General features: G+C 38.6%; 1 protein-coding gene across 11 annotated transcripts in view; it reads right to left on the reverse strand.

Moving 5' to 3' along the window:
- The window catches only part of ANKS1B (ankyrin repeat and sterile alpha motif domain containing 1B), a 771828-nt gene that overhangs the window by 418360 nt on the left and 335121 nt on the right, over positions 1–18347 (reverse strand). For all 11 annotated transcript variants that reach the window (XM_065561011.1, XM_065561005.1, XM_065561000.1 and 8 more), the window contains one exon: positions 10000–10168. In XM_065561011.1, the coding sequence (XP_065417083.1) occupies positions 10000–10168 (169 nt within the window). The remainder of the gene's footprint in view (positions 1–9999; positions 10169–18347) is intronic.

Consider the following 18347-nt stretch of genomic DNA (forward strand, 5'->3'; position numbering starts at 1 on the left):
TCTTATTCTTTTATTCATTGTAGAAGTTGTGCATTACAGATACATATACAACTGAAGTATTTGCTTGAGAGTCTTATAATAATAATTGTGTCCATATATACTCAGGGCTGGTCTTCACTACCCGCCCGGATCAATGGTAGAAAATCGATCTCTCGGGGATCGATTTATCGCGTCTCGTCAGGACGCAATAATCGATCCCCGAATTGACGCGCGTACTCCACCAGCCCAGGCAGGAGTAAGCGCCGTCGACGGGGGAGCCGCGGCGGTCAATTTGCCGCCATCCTCACAGTGGGGTAAGTCGGATCAGATACGTCGAATTCAGCTATGCTATTCCCGTAGCTGAATTTGCGTATCTGAAATCGACCCCACCCCCGTAGTGTAGACATAGCCATAGGCTCTATATAGGTTCTTTTATTGCCCTCTTAACTGTAGTATCTGAGTATCTTCCAGCAGTGCATTGCGCAATGTGAAAGATAAAAAAGCTTGCAATGTTTACTCCTGAGAGAGGACCTGATAACAGTCTTCAAATATGTTAAGGGCTGTTATAAAGAAGGCAGTGATCAACAACACAGGAATGCAGGGGCAAGATTAGAAAGGCAAAGGCACAAAATGAGCTCAAACTAGCTACGGGAATAAAGGGAAACAAGAAGACTTTTTATCAATACATTAGAAGCAAGAGGAAGACCAAAGACAGGGTAGGCCCACTGCTTAGTGAAGAGGGAGAAACAGTAACAGGAAACTTGGAAATGGCAGAGATGCTTAATGACTTCTTTGTTTCGGTCTTCACCGAGAAGTCTGAAGGAATGCCTAACATAGTGAATGCTAATGGGAAGGGGGTAGGTTTAGCAGATAAAATAAAAAAAAGAACAAGTTAAAAATCACTTAGAAGAGTTAGATGCCTGCAAGTCACCAGGGCCTGATGAAATGCATCCTAGAATACTCAAGGAGCTAATAGAGGAGGTATCTGAGCCTCTAGCTATTATCTTTGGAAAATCATGGGAGACGGGAGAGATTCCAGAAGACTGGAAAAGGACAAATATAGTGCCCATCTATAAAAAGGGAAATAAAAACAACCCAGGAAACTACAGACCAGTTAGTTTAACTTCTGTGCCAGGGAAGATAATGTAGCAAGTAATTAAGGAAATCATCTGCAAACACTTGGAAGGTGGTAAGGTGATAGGGAACAGCCAGCATGGATTTGTGAAGAACAAATCATGTCAAACCAATCTGATAGCTTTCTTTGATAGGATAACGAGCCTTGTGGATAAGGGTGAAGCTGTGGATGTGGTATACCTAGACTTTAGTAAGGCATTTGATACAGTCTCGCATGACATTCTTATCGATAAACTAGGCAAATACAATTTAGATGGGGCTACTATAAGGTGGGTGCATAACTGGCTGGATAACCGTACTCAGAGAGTTGTTATTAATGGTTCCCAATCCTGCTGGAAAGGCATAACGAGTGGGGTACCGCAGGGGTCTGTTTTGGGACCGGCGCTGTTCAATATCTTCATCGACGACTTAGATATTGGCATAGAAAGTACGCTTATTAAGTTTGCGGATGATACCAAACTGGGAGGGATTGCAACTGCTTTGGAGGACAGGTTCATAATTCAAAATGATCTGGACAAATTGGAGAAATGGGCTGAGGTAAACAGGATGAAGTTTAACAAAGACAAATGCAAAGTCCTCCACCTAGGAAGGAAAAATCAGTTTCACACATACAGAATGGGAAGAGACTGTCTAGGAAGGAGTACGGCAGAAAGGGATCTAGGGGTTATAGTGGACCACAAGCTAAATATGAGTCAACAGTGTGATGCTGTTGCAAAAAAAAGCAAACATGATTCTGGGATGTATTAACAGGTGTGTTGTGAGCAAGACACGAGAAGTCATTCTTCCGCTCTACTCTGCTCTGGTTAGGCCTCAGCTGGAGTATTGTGTCCAGTTCTGGGCACCGCATTTTAAAAAAGATGTGGAGAAATTGGAGCGGGTCCAGAGAAGAGCAACAAGAATGATTAAAGGTCTTGAGAACATGACCTATGAAGGAAGGCTGAAAGAATTGGGTTTGTTTAGTTTGGAAAAGAGAAGACTGAGAAGGGACATGATAGCAGTTTTCAGGTATTTAAAAGGGTGTCATAAGGAGGAGGGAGAAAACTTGTTCACCTTAGCCTCTAAGGATAGAACCAGAAGCAATGGGTTTAAACTGCAGCAAGGGAGGTCTAGATTGGACATTAGGAAAAAGTTCCTAACTGTCAGGGTGGTTAAACACTGGAATAAATTGCCTAGGGAGGTTGTGGAATCTCCATCTCTGGAGATATTTAAGAGTAGGTTAGATAAATGTCTATCAGGGATGGTCTAGACAGTATTTGGTCCTGCCATGCGGGCAGGGGACTGGACTCGATAACCTCTCGAGGTCCCTTCCAGTCCTAGAATCTATGAATCTATGAATCTATGCTTGAATATGCCTGCTGTAAACCAACCTGTTTTAATACCAGTTTAACAATCAGAACAGATGTATGGATCTGGTCACAAGTATACTCAGTGCAGAGGAATCATGAGCAACTGTTACACAGTTCAGATCACAACAGACTTCATTTAAGTCAGAGATAAGAATATAAGGCATTGACAGAAGGATTTCACCTTATGGGTTTTACTAGAAAAGCTAGGTAATAAATTACTATATGACTTTATGTGGGAGACAAATATTAATAGATACTGAAGATTCTTTTGACATTCAAAAATATGGGACTTATAGACCTAAAGGAAGTAACTTTTTAATTAAAATCTACTGCAAAATAATAATACTGCAAAATGCTCCTGCAAAGGCTTAATATATCATCTTAGGAGAGAATTGAATCTTGCAGTTCCAAATGAGCTAACCCTTCTTCACTTATGAGACCAGACTTCCTATTAGATTTTCTTCAGGGATCTTGCAGTCTCTTACTAGATTGAGCTTTGCCTGACATTCTTCTTTGTAAAATTAGATTTAATATTGACCTTAAAAATAATAATATCCTGCTTTGCCAAAAAGATGTTCTTACCAAATTGGAGGATCTGAAGGCAATAATAAGTAATTAAAATGATGAATTTCCATTTGTTAAGTATTACTGTCAAAAACATTCTAAGATACCCCACTTTCTCTAATCCTATGGGCTAGACTGTGCCTCTGCTTTACATGACTGTACACATGCAGGGGGCTGGGTATGAAGCCCGTATAAAGAGAGTCCAGGAGTATCTCTTCCCGGTCATCTTTACAAAGGACCCTGTCATAAACATAGAGATAAGGGTAACATAGAACAGCTTCCCAGGAGGGATTCTAAATCACTTTATCTGTAAGGGGTTAAGAAGCTCAAATAACCAGTTGGCACCTGACCAAAAGGACCAATAAGGAAAGAATATACTTTCAATCTGGGGGGGCGGGAGGGGGAGAGGGGAGGTTTTGTTTGGGCTCTCTTTGTTTTGTTCCCTCTCCGGATGGAGAGAGAGACCAGGTAGGTAAAACATCTCCTTAAAACATACCTGAAATGATCCATCTAAGATTACAAAAATTGTAAATAGGGGCAAGGAAATGCGTTAGATTATCTTTGTAACTTTGAAGCTGAGTCTAGAGGGGAATCCTCTGTGTTTTAAAATCTTTTTATTACCCTGTAAAGTTACATTCCATCCTGATTTTGCAGATGTGATTCTTTTACTTTTTCTTTAAATAAAGTTCTTCCTTTAAGAGCCTGTTTGATTTTCAGTGTCCTAGAGACAAAGGATCTGGTCAGTACTCACATTATTCTCAAGCCTCCCCAGGAAAGGGGATGAAGGGGCTTGGGGGGATATTTTGGGGGAATAGGGATTCCAAGTGACCCTTTTCCTGAATTTTTGTGTAAATCATTTGGTGGTGGCAGCAATACTGTCCAAGGACAAGAAAAAGAATTGTACCTTGGGGAAGTTTAACCTAAAATGGTAGAATATAAGATTAGGGGGTCTTTCATGTGGATCTCACATCTGTACCCCAGAGTTCAGAGTGGGGAGGGAACCCTGACAGGCCCTTAAAAGGGACATCACAAAGTGTTTGGAGAGTCATTGCCACTCTCTGACGAATGATGCCTGCCTCAGGTAGTGTCTCTCCATAGTGCCCCTCACAATCTGCTACTATCAGGCACAGTTTAGCCCTTTGAGATTAGTGGCTTCTGTGTGAGAAGGGAGAAGGAGATTTTGAGAATACTTGGATTTATATGGGCATTCAGTTCATTCTTGGGAATAAATTGTGAGGGAAAGGCACACAGCATTTACAAATTAAAAGGTTCAAGTTAGCATGGCCTGATTGAGGGATTAAAATATCATGGTGTATTGCAGTAAAATGTGGGGTAGAGGAAGTGGGCTACCAGATTAGCCCTAAAGAAAAAAAGACTGGATTGGGCCTTTTCCTCTTTTTCCTCATCTAGTAAAGAGATTTGGGTTAAGGACTTTGTATGTTCATTAACTTAAAAAATATTCAGATTCCATCTGGGATGAGGAATGGTTCAGATGTTTTTTATTTTATTTTATTGTTTGAATGCATATAATGAATGCATAAACAATTTAAAATGTTAATGGTAGAAAAGAGCCCAAATAGTCAGGGCATGTGTCAAGCTAATCTTTTTTTTTAATGGGGGTATTTGAGGAAGGAGATCTTATTTAAAAGGTTCCATTGGGTGTTACCGATTGTTTATATGTTCAATTGTGCTTTTAAAACACCTGTCAAAGATGCCTAGAGCTTAGCATAAGGTCATTTGGCCTGTATTATGAATCTAAATTAAAAAAACAAAATAACTGGCGATAAATGTAGAAATATAGCCTTCATAAAATCTCCATACAGTTCTCAGGTTAAAAGGAAGTGTACTGTCATGAAAGCATAATAAAGAAGCAAGAAGTAAGAAGTACTATAGCTCCATATAGTTTAGTTATTACAGCCAATAAAACTATACAATAATCTATATTAAAAGAAAAATACTGATTATAATCAACCTGTAACATTACAGTTTATCCTACATAAAACAAACATCCTAAGCAAAGTTAAAGCAACTACAGTATTCAGGTTAAAAGCATTGAACAAGAAGTTTTCAGAAATTCATTATCCAACTCTAATTAATTTTGTATTTCTTCTCTCTAATTTCAAGTACTCAAGACATGCTTAGCATCATTTCAGTTGTACACAAACTTCTGATCATTAGAAAGAATTTGTAGTATGGCAGGGGTAAAACATTTAAAAATACTAATAACTGAAAAATACCATTAAAGTAAATATTTTCTGCTGAGCTTGAATAGACTTGCTATATTCATGAATGCATGTATGCACTTGGTTTGATAAAACATGTCCTTTTTTCAAAACTGAATATGTAAGCTTGTCCTTTTCCTCAGAGGAGACAGAGAGAATTATGATTGCCAGAAAGTGTCCATTTCCCCCCGCCCCCAACCCCACTGGACTAACTCTCATTCTTTGTTTGGTGCTAGGAGACTTTTGTCCAATGATGTGTAAAAATGGTTAAACATTTCTTTTTATCTGTCTATAGTATTAGACAGATGAAATTTTTTCAAATCAATTATTACTATCTAAAAAAGACAATTTAACAGCAACAAATTCTTTATCTTTCAGGTTTTCTGAAAGAAAGGGTACTCAGAAGATTTTAATAGACTCTTGTGTTTGATTAAGACAGATTTCTCAGAGGAAAAGGATGCTGGGGAAGCCAGCAGCAATCACCAAGTCTATCACATCTACCCATCATAAATTCCAGTTGATGATAGTCCCATAATCCTGTAAACACAGGATTAAATATCTATTTAACTTTTATATCTCAGCAACCCTTTTCATCTCAATCTCCATAGAACAATCTGCATTTCACTTATGGTAGCAGGGTGAGTTATTAAGAAAACAGAGGTCTGATTTTTCCCTGGTTATTCTGAATAACTGACATTTTTGAGTAGGAAAAAATAAGCAACAAAATATATTATAAGATGTTCTTTGCATTTAAAGTTGAGCTGGATCTTGTTATTGATTATCCTAAAACTTTCTGATTTAGGAAAAAGTTAGAGTCTCCCAGAATACTTTCCTGTGGAATATTTTCCTTTTTATGACTTGCTAATCAGGTACTAGTATTTTGTTAAAGATCTGTTATTTTTAGAGAGGGGTATTGAGGTTTCAACAACATGGGTTCTGTTCATCCCACAGGTGCCAGGATGTGTCTAAGGATGGAGAGTTCTTTATTGTGCCATGGAGAGAAGAAGTCACCCTCAAGGGAAGGCAGGAAGTGTTTGCATTGGTGCCCACCATTAGGGTTTTGTCAGGGGAGGGGAGCTGTAAGTTGCAGTTGTGGTAGCCAACAGAGCAAAAACTGTCCAAGGGACAAGCTGAATCAGAACATCCCACTGCTGCCAACTCCCGCGATTTTGTCACATGTTTATGATATTTGGAATTTTTCTTAGATCCCAGCTGCTGGAATCACAAGAATGCATGAGAATCTCAGCTTTCATTTAATAAAACTTAAATTTCTAGTTGTCATGGTTGTGGAGAAAACCGTAAAACAAAGCGAGAAAGCAAATAAAAAGAACCAATACATATCTTTTTGATTATGATTAAAAATTATGATTTTTAAACCAATGTTATGAAGTTTGAGACCTGACTCATGATAATTGAGTGCTTTGAGGTTTTCTGTAAATTGAGGTTGGGAATTTTTTGACAAAATGTTTTTGTTGGACAATGCTGATTCAAAAACAAAACTTCTCATGGAAATGTAACAGTTTTAATTAAAATTTAGTTAGGAAGGGTTTCAGGTCCAGGATAGAATATCTGGTCAGAGACAGAGAAAGAAAGCCCAAAAAAGCCAATAGCCCAGTGCTTCAGGCACTCAACTGGGATGCCAGATAGAGCAGGGGTCTTTCACATCCCAGGGTCTTTCACATCCCAGGTGAGTTCCCAACCACTGGGATACTGGCTATTCTGGGGGTAGGCTTGCCAGTCTCTCTGACTGTTTTTTCTTCAAAAAAATTCAAAAGGTCTCAGTTTTGTTGCAATACGTAATGAAAATAAATGTCAGATTCTTATACAGCAGGTGAGACTAGATGATCACAGTGGACTCTTCTAGCATTGGAATTTATGATTTTTTTTTATTAAATGGAATTCTTGTTTTCTTGCCAAACCTAGTTTTCAGTACTGATTTCTGTCACCCATACTACTAATACCCCTGGCCAGCACTATACAGTTCTAACGGCCTTCATCTGTACTGGCTAGCTGCAGGCCCTTCCATTTGAGGGGGAAAGTTTTGGGCTCTTCCATCGACAGAGGGCCTACACTTTGTATTACACCTGCTTAAGTTAGCATAATCAAAGGCTGAATCTAGCCCTGTCTGTGGGTGTATAAGGCTTTTTAAATATATCAAGAAATAGAAAAATATCGATAGACAGGTGAGTAAACTGTGTGACAGTGAGAGAAAACACCTGCATCCTTATAATAAAATGTACGTTTAGCTGACCATCAAGGTTATTTCTCGTGCTGCATCATTCTAGATGTGCCATACACTAAATCAAAAGCTCATCACCTGCAGTTATAAAAAGCTATTTTTGTGTTTCAGATCAACTGGTGACCAAATGGCCCTGTTAACAATTCATGTAAATTCATCAAAGTGTGAGTTTCCTTAGCAAAGACATAAATTACATGCCATTAGGGTTCAGCAAGTGGCGTTTGACTGAATCTCTCATTCTGTTACAACTGTTGGTGGAAACGGAAAGAATTTCATTTTCTTACTATTGCTATGAGTTGAGAACAACAAATTCTTAAATTAGTTCTGAAATAGAAAAATATAACAACAAAATATTGGACATGGAACTGTATCAATATTGCATCCTGTAGTATGATTGACCTTCAGTTACAGTAGTTATGATACTTTGGAGTGATAGGCTGATGTGCAGCTTCAAAACTAATAGTGTTCCAAATACTGTTGTGCTTTTAAATCTTGGAGTTGTTTGACTCATGTCATTTTTCCTTTAGAAGTCAGTATATTTTTATTATTTAATATTGACAGTTTGTTATATATTAGTTATATTCCCACATTCCAATATACTTAACTAAACCAAAATGTAATTTTAAGATATGCACTTTTATAAAAGCTAGTAAAGTGAAAGACAGTTTAAACCACAAAGATTTTAAATTATGTATATTAGCAGAGGCAGCTATATGTCTAAAACAATAGAAGCTTATAAAAATGAGTTATACAATACTCAACTACAATAAGACTTTACAATAAGCACTTCCAATTAATAGGGAAAGTAGATCATTTATCAGAAAGATTTTCCCAGTACATTTACATTTCCAAGTATTGTTCTCTTTTTGGTCAGTACAAAGTAAAACAATTTTTAGTTTAACTGAAAGTGTTCCTGATGTAAGAATTTGTGTATGAAATTATTTAAAATTCTACTCCTAGCTCAAGCAGAGTGATGGTGGTAGTTGTTTTTTTAAACCTAAAACACAGTACACTGTTTCAGTTATATTGTTAAACTAACCTGTCAGTATCAGCTACTTTGATATAATATGCACAGAATAGGTGTAAGACAAAAATAATTGCATGTTAAGTACACTTCTGAGATAGGGTAGCAGCTGTACATATTAAAAATGGGTTCAACTTTTAACTTAAAGCAAGGATTCAACCCCTTTGTTTTGTATGAAAATATAGTGTAATTTACAACACAATGTGTGAGTAAAGATTCAGTTCCCTAGGGATTTTCAACAGAATCGTTATTTAGTTTATGAGTTAATTGAAACTGATTTAAAAATGGGACCTTTAAATGTCCTGTATCTGACCTTTTTTTTTTTAACCTCCATTTACTAATAAGTGTCTGGCTTCCTATCTTTCAAACTTTTCTTATTACAACAATTCATTGTCAGCTATCATTAAATGTACATTTGAATGAATTAGGTTGCGATAAAGAAAGTTATTAATGATTGTTTGTTCATATCCTTTCCATTATATTAACAACATTCCCCTATTCAAAATGTCTTCACAGTATAATGTGAAACCTTAATCACAGTTTCAGTAACATAAGAAAATATTTAGAATGGATATGTTTTTGTGGGGGAAGCATGAACTCATAATTAGGGTCTTGCAAGGGAGATTAATATGCTGCCTGTAGTGTGATTCCTTATCAGTTAGAAGCAGAAGGAAGTTCCTTATGATAACACAGAGTCTGTCACTATCAGTGTAAATGTGCTCTGCGGGCATTGGTGTACAGTTAAGAAGCATCCCATAACTTGGCATTTCTCTGCTTCTTAGGTTTTGCATTGGGAGGAAGGGCGATCTCACACTTAACCAAACTCAATCCCTTTTAAATAAAGATTTTGTTTAAGGAATAACATTATATATAACAAACCTCTCTACAGTATATTTAAAACAGAATAAAGTATTACTCTATTGCAATAGTAGAAATAAGAAATTTGCCTTCCTTTCACCATCTTTAGTGAGGCAAATTTACCATTTCTAATTCAATTTATTTCCCCTTAACCTAAAGTTCATATTCTGGAACCAGAGTATTCCAATGCAAACAGAAATTGTAAACCTTAAATGTATTTTCCACACATATAATACCAATGCTTCCTGCAATTATGTAAAAAGAATCTAGGCTTATTAAAAACAAAATCCAGGAAAAGCTAATATATTTTAATCATAGCAGTAGAGTTTTGTGAGATCACTTGTAGAGTTGCATGAAAAGTGTCAGACACAGGTTCGCCCTTTCACAGTCAAACTTTCCCCCCACACCCCACCAGTCAAACCTAGATGCTGCATCACTCTTCTTTTGGGAAAAAAAATTCAGTACAAATATTGCCAATTTGTACTCTCTTAAAATTATATGGAACATTACCAAGCTATATTCTATTTTCTCATGAAAACCTTTCCAAGTACAAAACTGAAATCTTGCTCAATTGATTTAGTATCCAATGCCTCTCCTTTCCCTAGCTTCATAAGAAATTATTTGTTTTCTTACCTGAAAGTTCATTCTCTTCAATTGATCCAATGGAAAAATTAGCTGGACTGATTGAAGGACTGGAAGTAAAGCTTGCATATCCAATGGATGAGTTGATTTCAAAATAATCATGGCTGTGATTTAGTCGGTGAAATTCCAGAGAAGATACTATTGATGTTCTCTGTTTGGGCTGAAAAAATAAGAGTGCAAAGTGTAACTAATGTAACTCCAGACATTAGATTATTTCCCGCATCTTCATTATTTGACATTCACCCCCACATAATTGGAATTGAGTACAAAAATTACCACTATTTTATGAAGTCATTGACAAAGCACAGTGAAGGCTAAAATGAAACCACTCCCTTCAATAATGAAGGCTTCCATAGACATCAATGAATTGCACATCTATTTAGCCAAAGACAAGACAAGCTGTGGTGACTTAGATCCAACTTTTTCTCCAAAATCTGAACAGCAGTTTTCCATACTTGTCACCTTAATCACAGAATACATTTTTCCTTAGGAAGATAACATGCTTCTACAGGTTTGCCTATATTAATTGTAATCCTTTTTTAAAACACAGAGGTGCACTTCTTTCAGCAGCTAGATAGCTGGCTCTGAACTTTTGCTCTGCAAAACATTTAGATCTATCTCACTGATGTCTAGAAAGTAGCAAACCAGTAATAATAGTAGATAAATTCCACTCAGCATGGTCAGGCAGCCCCTCTGATGTTTATTCATACAGGCAAGGCTGATCTTAATTAGTTAAAGACTCTCAAAGTTCTAAAAGCTTATTTAGAACTAAAGAGACAATGTCAGCTTAAAAGCCATGTATTGGAAACACTTATTCCTTCCCCTATTTTCATAATACTCTATATTATTAAAACTGAAAGTACAAAAATGGAGGTGGAGCTTTGGTTAGCCTCTCAACATGCTAGGGTAGCACAGCATATGTAGAGATCATCTGAAGAAAAGAATCTGCTCCTGGTGAGGGCCAGTAGCAGATGATTATCCCTAGGAAACAATGGCTCTTCCTGAGGCCATGTAGCTACTCAGACCCCTTACTTAGCACAAAATGCTAAAGTACAATCTAGCCCAATGAAGTAATTTTCACTTTTGTTTATGGCCCATTTCATTTTGATGTTATTAATATTGAAATGTTTGTATTACAAACACAGAAAACAGAATGTATTTTGCAAAAAAGCAACTGTTTCCACTGGAATGTTAAAAAAAAAAATCTTGAAACGTAATTTGGCTCAGGCTTTGTAAAAGTTTTCTTGTTCAATAGCAAAATTTTGGGCATAATATTAATTGACTGTGTCCTGTTAAAACTGAAAAAGTTGAGTAGGTAAGGACAGGCACCCAGTTGGAGACTCGTTTGCAGTCTTTGGAGGGGAATTAACTTCTTTAATAATCCAAAAAATAATTTATGGCTTGCAAGGCTCATTCCTAGGACTACTAATTGCCATGAAGATTTTCATGAAGGGGGGACAGACTCCCGCATCCAATAGCTGGTACTGGTATGGTATGGGTCTTAGCCAAACTACTGATCTGGACAAAAATACAACAGAAGTGCACCATTTATTTTTGCTAAAATAAGATTCACCAGTGACGTAATTATGTTTAAAAGGGATATGTTGCAAGAAGGTTTCTCATCCATCAGATAAATATTCTTGCCCCGTGTCCAACCCGGGGTTGATTTGGGGGCCTTGCAGTAGGTCAGTTTCTTCTGTTGAGAGAAGCTGATGTCATGGAGTTATATCTGGTGTAACTGGTTTATTCACATGAAATATAGGACTCTAGTTACTCTTAAACTGAGGCAGGCCCAACCCCCAGGAGTGGCACCAGGGTTTTTGCCACCCTAGGCAGCAGCGCTCCTCCTCTGAGCATTCAGGAGGCCTGGGGTCTTCGGTGGCGGGGGTCCTTCCGCTCCACATGTTCGGGGCACTTCGGCGGCGGGTCCCAGAGTGAGTGAAGGACCCACCACCAAATTTCCACCGAGGATCTGGAGCGGAAGCCCCCCCGCCACCGAATTTCCGCACCTCAAATCCTGCCACCCTAGGCGACCGCTTAGGGTCGCCTAGTGGAAGTGCCGGCCCTGCCAACCCCACATAGGCAGCTCTGGAAACTCCAACTCAGTCACCCTGAGCAGCCACCTCCATCTTTGTTCTTCCAGGCCTCTAGTCATCCTCCTAGCTGCCATGGAACCTTGCCCTCCTGGCTGTCCTATATCAGTTGCCACTCACAAGAACAGCAGCAGATTCACCACACTGCCACCGGCTAGCCTGTTACTGCTCAGCTGATTTACCACATATTAGTCTAGAAGAACATACACTACAGTGGCTTTTCTTTGAAGGTTTCAGTGCAAAACTCGTGCACAAATCTTTGAAAAACTACTCTATTAATTTCAAAGGGATGGGTGCGTGCACTTAAGTGTTTTGCACAACTAAGTCTCCAGGACTTACCTGATAAGAAGTGATCTCATGCTGATCCTAGTATTTGTCCTCATCCTAAATTCCCCACACACTGATACTAAGGGCCCACAATCATTAATCCCAATTGGCAAAGGAAGGGTATGGGAAAGGGGAGAGGGGGGATATTACAGTAGGCCCCCTTTTGGTCACATTATACAACTGTTGGGGAAGGATGGGCACAGCCGCATGGCAGGGAACCACAGGTGATGCTTTCCTGGTTTTAGGGAACACTTTTTCCTGCTTTAAATAGCCATTTAATAATAAATCTGATTACTTTCATAAGGTGGCCTAACCTGCAGCTGGATAGTAGCTATAGCCTCAGTAGTCTCTCTGTAGGTGCTTTCACCCTACTGTGGCAAAGATGCCTGAGCACTTAGATCTAAGCTAGGAGTCTTTCAGTACAGCCACACAAAGGACTGATTTTTGGAACTCCTTCAATATTCCTGTGCACGCAGAACATTGGGATTGCACCTAACATACTAACAGATGGGTAAGCAGGTAACATTCCTACTCTGCTTTGAATATAGTCTACACACACACAGCTCAAGTTTACCCTCTTCCTGGGCTTTGACATTATTCTTTAAATCAACTAAACCTAAACCTAACAAGATTTGTTTCTAATCCTAGGGTTCTTCTGCAGAACCTTCTCTATCTCAGCCTCTAATTCCCTTTTCCCTAGAGTGGCAGGCAGACAGTTTAATTCTGTTATATCAGGGGTTCTCAAACTGGGGGTCGGGACCCCTCAGGGAGTTGCGAGGTTATTACATGGGGGGTCACGAGCTGTAAGCCTCCATCCCAAGCCCCGCTTGGCCTCCAGCATTAATAATGGTGTTAAATATATTTAAAAGTGTTTTTAATGTATAAGGGGGGTTGCACTCAGAGGCTTGCTGTGTGAAAGGGGTCACCAATACAAAAGTGTTATATACTGATTGGAGCTAACAAGAACCGCCTGCCAGCATGCAGCAATTAGTATAGTGGCACAATAGAGGATTCTTATCCAGGGTCCTAGAAAACGTCAAGCTATTACAATCTGCTAATAGTTCATTAATATATGCTAATTGCGGCTAGAAGCACAAATCTACCTAGTACAAAGTTAAGTCACAGCAGAAGTACTGAGAATGAAAATTGACAGGGTAGCCTTATCTGCTGCGATTAAGAACTGCCAAAATTTCTCTTTATGAGAAAACTGAGGTCCTCTGTAATATTTCTCTGCAGGAGCTTAGGATCAAAATATTGGAGTCGTGAGGCATGGTCTCAGGGGAAAGGCTGAATAACACAGTCCATAGGACTTCCCTGAATTAGTTCCTGTGTGAACTAAAGTATATCTTTTAAAAGAAGTATTTTTTCATTTATAAATTGCCAGTGGTGGAGAAACAATGAAAGTCTAGACACCCCTTTTGATATGTACCACATCACAATCTTGATAAGACAGCAGTCCAAAATAAAACAATGTCATTGCAAGTCAATTTTCTGTAGCTTTTTGACCCACAACATTTCACATGCTAAAAAATAGCAACACAAAACAACTACAAATTCAGATATCTAACTTGGTTCTCCCTTCTCAGTTTAGAGCCATCTATAGGTTTATGATCCCTTGGAAGAGGCAAGTATTCTAGGTGTAATGGTTTCTCAACTCATCTATTTAAATAGCAGTCACATATTTCCTTACATTATAAAAAGATGGGCATTTTGTAAGATGAAAAATAGAGAAAAGTGGTAGACTGTAAACCTTGCCATTTAAATACAAAGTAAATAATCAGAAAATGAAATTTTTGCTCATGAAAGGTGCAGAATTACCACAGAAGCTAGAAAATACCCCTGTTTACCCAAAGAACAGGTACAACATAGACAGTGATGGTTCAGGCTTCACACCTGTGCCTTCCCATGAACCTCAATTTTGACATGGAAGCTTCAACATGCCTGTTTCATTCTCAGCCTAATTACTGAGATTAGCAGCAACAGAGTGCGAGCTGTGTATTAATTGTTCATCTGCTCATCAGGATCTGGACTGAGAGCATCAAATAGTCATCAGATGGCAACAACGTTTAGTCACTACTGAACTGAGTTTGATTCAAACTAGTAATCTAGAGTTGAAAAGACCTGATTGTCCTATTACCAGTCTTCCAAGATAACTAGTTCTTCAAACATCAAAATAAATGAACAAGTAGAAGAAACACTGGCTTTTTAATTATCTACACTAATGTTTTCATGGCTATGGATATTACAATTTCATATAACCTTATCTCAAATTATAAATATGACTAAAATTAAAGATAAAAAAGCAGCAAGTTTCAGCATTCATACTGATAATCTTGATTTTTTTGCCTCCTAATATCTTAATTCAGAGCAGCAGGCAGTAATTATACTGTATTTAGCAGCAAATATGTCCCAAGGAGCTACAAGAGAGACCTCATAACATCATGGGAATTTAAAAAATGAAAGAAGGATAAATAAATGTTTGCATTACTTTAACCATAAATTATTCTCTACTATAAGGGCAATAAACTCAAACTAAATTTATTTAATTTTATTGCTAATCAAAAGATTCCTAGTGAGTTCTGTTTCTACTAAAGAGATTCTGAATTAATACAATGTGACCTCCTGCATGCTGCTCAGTCAGTTGGTCCTCACGTCCTCAGACCTCAGGATGGCCTGACAGTGTGTTAGCATACTTCCTTGGACATCTGAAAGTTATTGACACACACAACGATGGCACAGCTGTCATTGTCCCTTTGTGTATTTTTGTGTGCATTGTGTATCCACGGTGCTTTCTGCTCTTGTGCATTCACAGTGCCTCTTCTCTTTGTTATCCTACCTCCTCTCCCTGACTCCTCTGCTGGATGAGGTAACCAAGTGTCAGCAATCAGCCTGTGCTGGTTCTTCCCTCCTCCCCTGCTTTATCTCAGACCCAGGGCTGGCTCCGATTGAAGGACCCGCCACCTAAGTGCCACCGAAGAGGAAGCGAGGCACTGAAGGACCCACCGCCGAATTGCTGCTGCAGACCCGGATGTGCTACCCCAACAACGGACGGACTTCCGCCCCTTTCTATTGGCTGCACCAGGCGCCTGCTTCCTTCGCTGGTGCTGGCTTTGCTCAGACCACCACTTTGTTTGACACGAGTGTTTGGGAGTGAAGTAGGGTATGAATGATGTTTCTCTCCTCTTCCTTGGCCCCCAATTCTCATTCCTTAATTTCAGCCAGCGAGCAGCAATGAGTTCTGAGGTGCAACCTAGTGCCAGGTACCTGGCAACCCAATGAGCTCAGCTGGGCCCAATAAACGCTCTCTAAGTGACTGTGCTCCCCAGTTGGTCAGAAGAGCCAACAGATCATCATTTAAACTTGTAGCAACAGCAGCACATTGGCTGTTCTATGTATTCCACGTTTATATCTGTACTAGGCCTGCTTCTTGGCTGGCCCTTGTTCTGATTCTTGCTAATTCTGCTCCAGACCTAGTCCCTGCCTATGTCTGAACTCCTGGCTCTGACCACTGCTTTGCTTCCTGGCCATACCTTTGGCTCTTCCTTTTGGTGCTGTTCTGACCACTAAGATAGAATCCTGGCTCCAACCACTAGGTTGTACTATCTATACCTCCGGCGACACCCACTTTGTTCTGATGCATTAAAGCTGTTGCATTTTTATGGGTATTGGTTCCTTTGTAAAGGATGGGATTAGGATTAACAGTGGATCTTTAGCCTCTGAGATTATGGAAAGTGCCATATTCACAAACTTTATATGCACTATATTCACTGAAAAATGTTTACTGAATTGAGGCTTTTACATATTCTGTGATCCACTGTTCAATCATTTACCTATAACAAGCCTGATCCTCAAGTATCAGACTCCAAAGAGTTGAGGTTGCTCAGTACCGCACAAGCTTGGGCCTATATAGTGTAAATAGAGATATGAATAACTGACTCTTATGTACACATTGAATTAGAAAACTAAAACTACAGGATAGCTCCGGAGAGGCAATTCAGCTTCAACAAGAGAAAAGTAGTATTTAGAAGCAATATTCTGTAAACAGATTACTACTAATAGTGAGGATTACAGACTTGCTTAAATTTAGATACGTGCTTAAGTTCCTTGCTGAACCAAGGATGGATCAAAGCTTTAATGCACTCAAACAGCTTGTTTTCTTTTTTCATCACTACTGTGTATTGAACAGATGTTTTTATTTTCATATTTGCTCAGCTCTAATTAAAATCATCTAATTGGAATAATGTTTTGTAATGAGTTGTCAAAAGATAAGGTCTATTACAATATGCACAATTAATAATATTTTAGTTAATGGTGTTAAGTAGTCACTGAGTATCTAAACAAGGATTTCTAAATATTCTGCTCTGGAGATATTATCAGACTTCTCCCCACTAATTATATTATAAAGTATACTTTTATTTCTAAACACGTATGACTCGTATACATATTTTTGGAATACCATGGAAGGTTTTTTTTGTTCTACTTGCAATCATATGTATGCGAATTGTTAGCTTTTTAAATAGACATTAATAGCATACCTGTTATTTCTTTTTTGACTATGTCAGAAAGCGTTCTTGCTTACAGTATTACTAGCATAAGGAAGGTTTTGAACTATTCCCAGTAGATTTGGGTAAACACTTTAGGTTTAAAAATAATTCCACATAAACATATACGACTGTTTGAGAATCAGGAACTAAGGCTATGTCTACAGCAATTAAACACTCAGCTGACTCGGGCTCTGGAACTGTAAAATTGCAGTGTAGATGCTTGGGTTTGGGTTGGAGCTCGATCTTTGGGACCCTGTGAGGGGAAGGGTCCCAGAGCCCAGGCTCCAGCCTGAGCCTGAATGTGATACTGCAATTTTTAGGCCCGCAAGCCCAAGTCAGCTGAACTGGGCCAGCCGTGGGTCTTTTATTCCAGTGGAGATGTACCCTAAATCCATGCCTAGGCTTTGGGTCTATCTTGCAAGGTGCTAAGTACCTTGACTTTAATGGGAATCTCACGGAACTTGGCCCTTTGTAGATATCTTTCTTTCTTTCTTGTGATATGAAATGCTATGAAAATGGATCTTCTGGCAGTAAAGTATTTCCACACATGTAGTGCTGTTCCACTGGATATTTCACAAAGCTTTCTTATCTGTTCCCTGCTATTCTGTTATGATTTTTGGTCAATCTGTTAAAGGAAGTTGAAATCAGTGGAGATGAGTAATGCTGAGAATGGGATGACCAGCCTGCGGCAACAGAGCAGTATCTAACAAATTACGTTCTTTTAAAAAAAAAATTAAAAAAAAAGTGCAAGAAACAAGCAAAAAATTTAAATGTAAACACCAGTTTTCTCTGCAGCAACTTTGCCTGCAAGTAATCCCGACTCAATGTCAGACAAATAGGAAAAAAAAATCATAGCTAGATTACACATTTACTAGGAATTTTTGAGGTGCTGGGAGATAGTGACATTGATCTTTGTGGTTTATCTGTTAATAAAATTGTGAAGCTGGCTGCTAACATCTCAAAAAATTTTCAGATACAACCCATACTGTTTCAGCTGAGATGTTGGTAGTGTCATATGCTCTACCACAGACTACTTGTGTGACATTAGACAAGTCACTTAATCTCTCTGAGCCTCAGTTTCCAATCCGTAAAATAGGGTAAATAATAGTTCCTTTCTTCTATCACATAGCTCTATGGGACTCTGGTTTCAGTTTGGACCTCTAAGCTATACTGTAACACAGATTAATGATAATTGCTGCATCTTCAAAATGGCTTACCACATATTGATGGAAAAGCATGGTAAGTCATTTCCCAGAATACATGGTAATATGTGCAGTGTCATAAAGCATGATCAAATCCTTAGTCTTTAGCCATATTTTTTGAGGGAAAATGGTCGTCTGGGATACTAATGTCTCTTTTGCTTACCCGTGGCCAT

Source organism: Chrysemys picta, chromosome 1 (genome assembly GCF_011386835.1).
Source record: "Chrysemys picta bellii isolate R12L10 chromosome 1, ASM1138683v2, whole genome shotgun sequence".
Lineage (NCBI taxonomy): Eukaryota > Metazoa > Chordata > Testudines > Emydidae > Chrysemys > Chrysemys picta.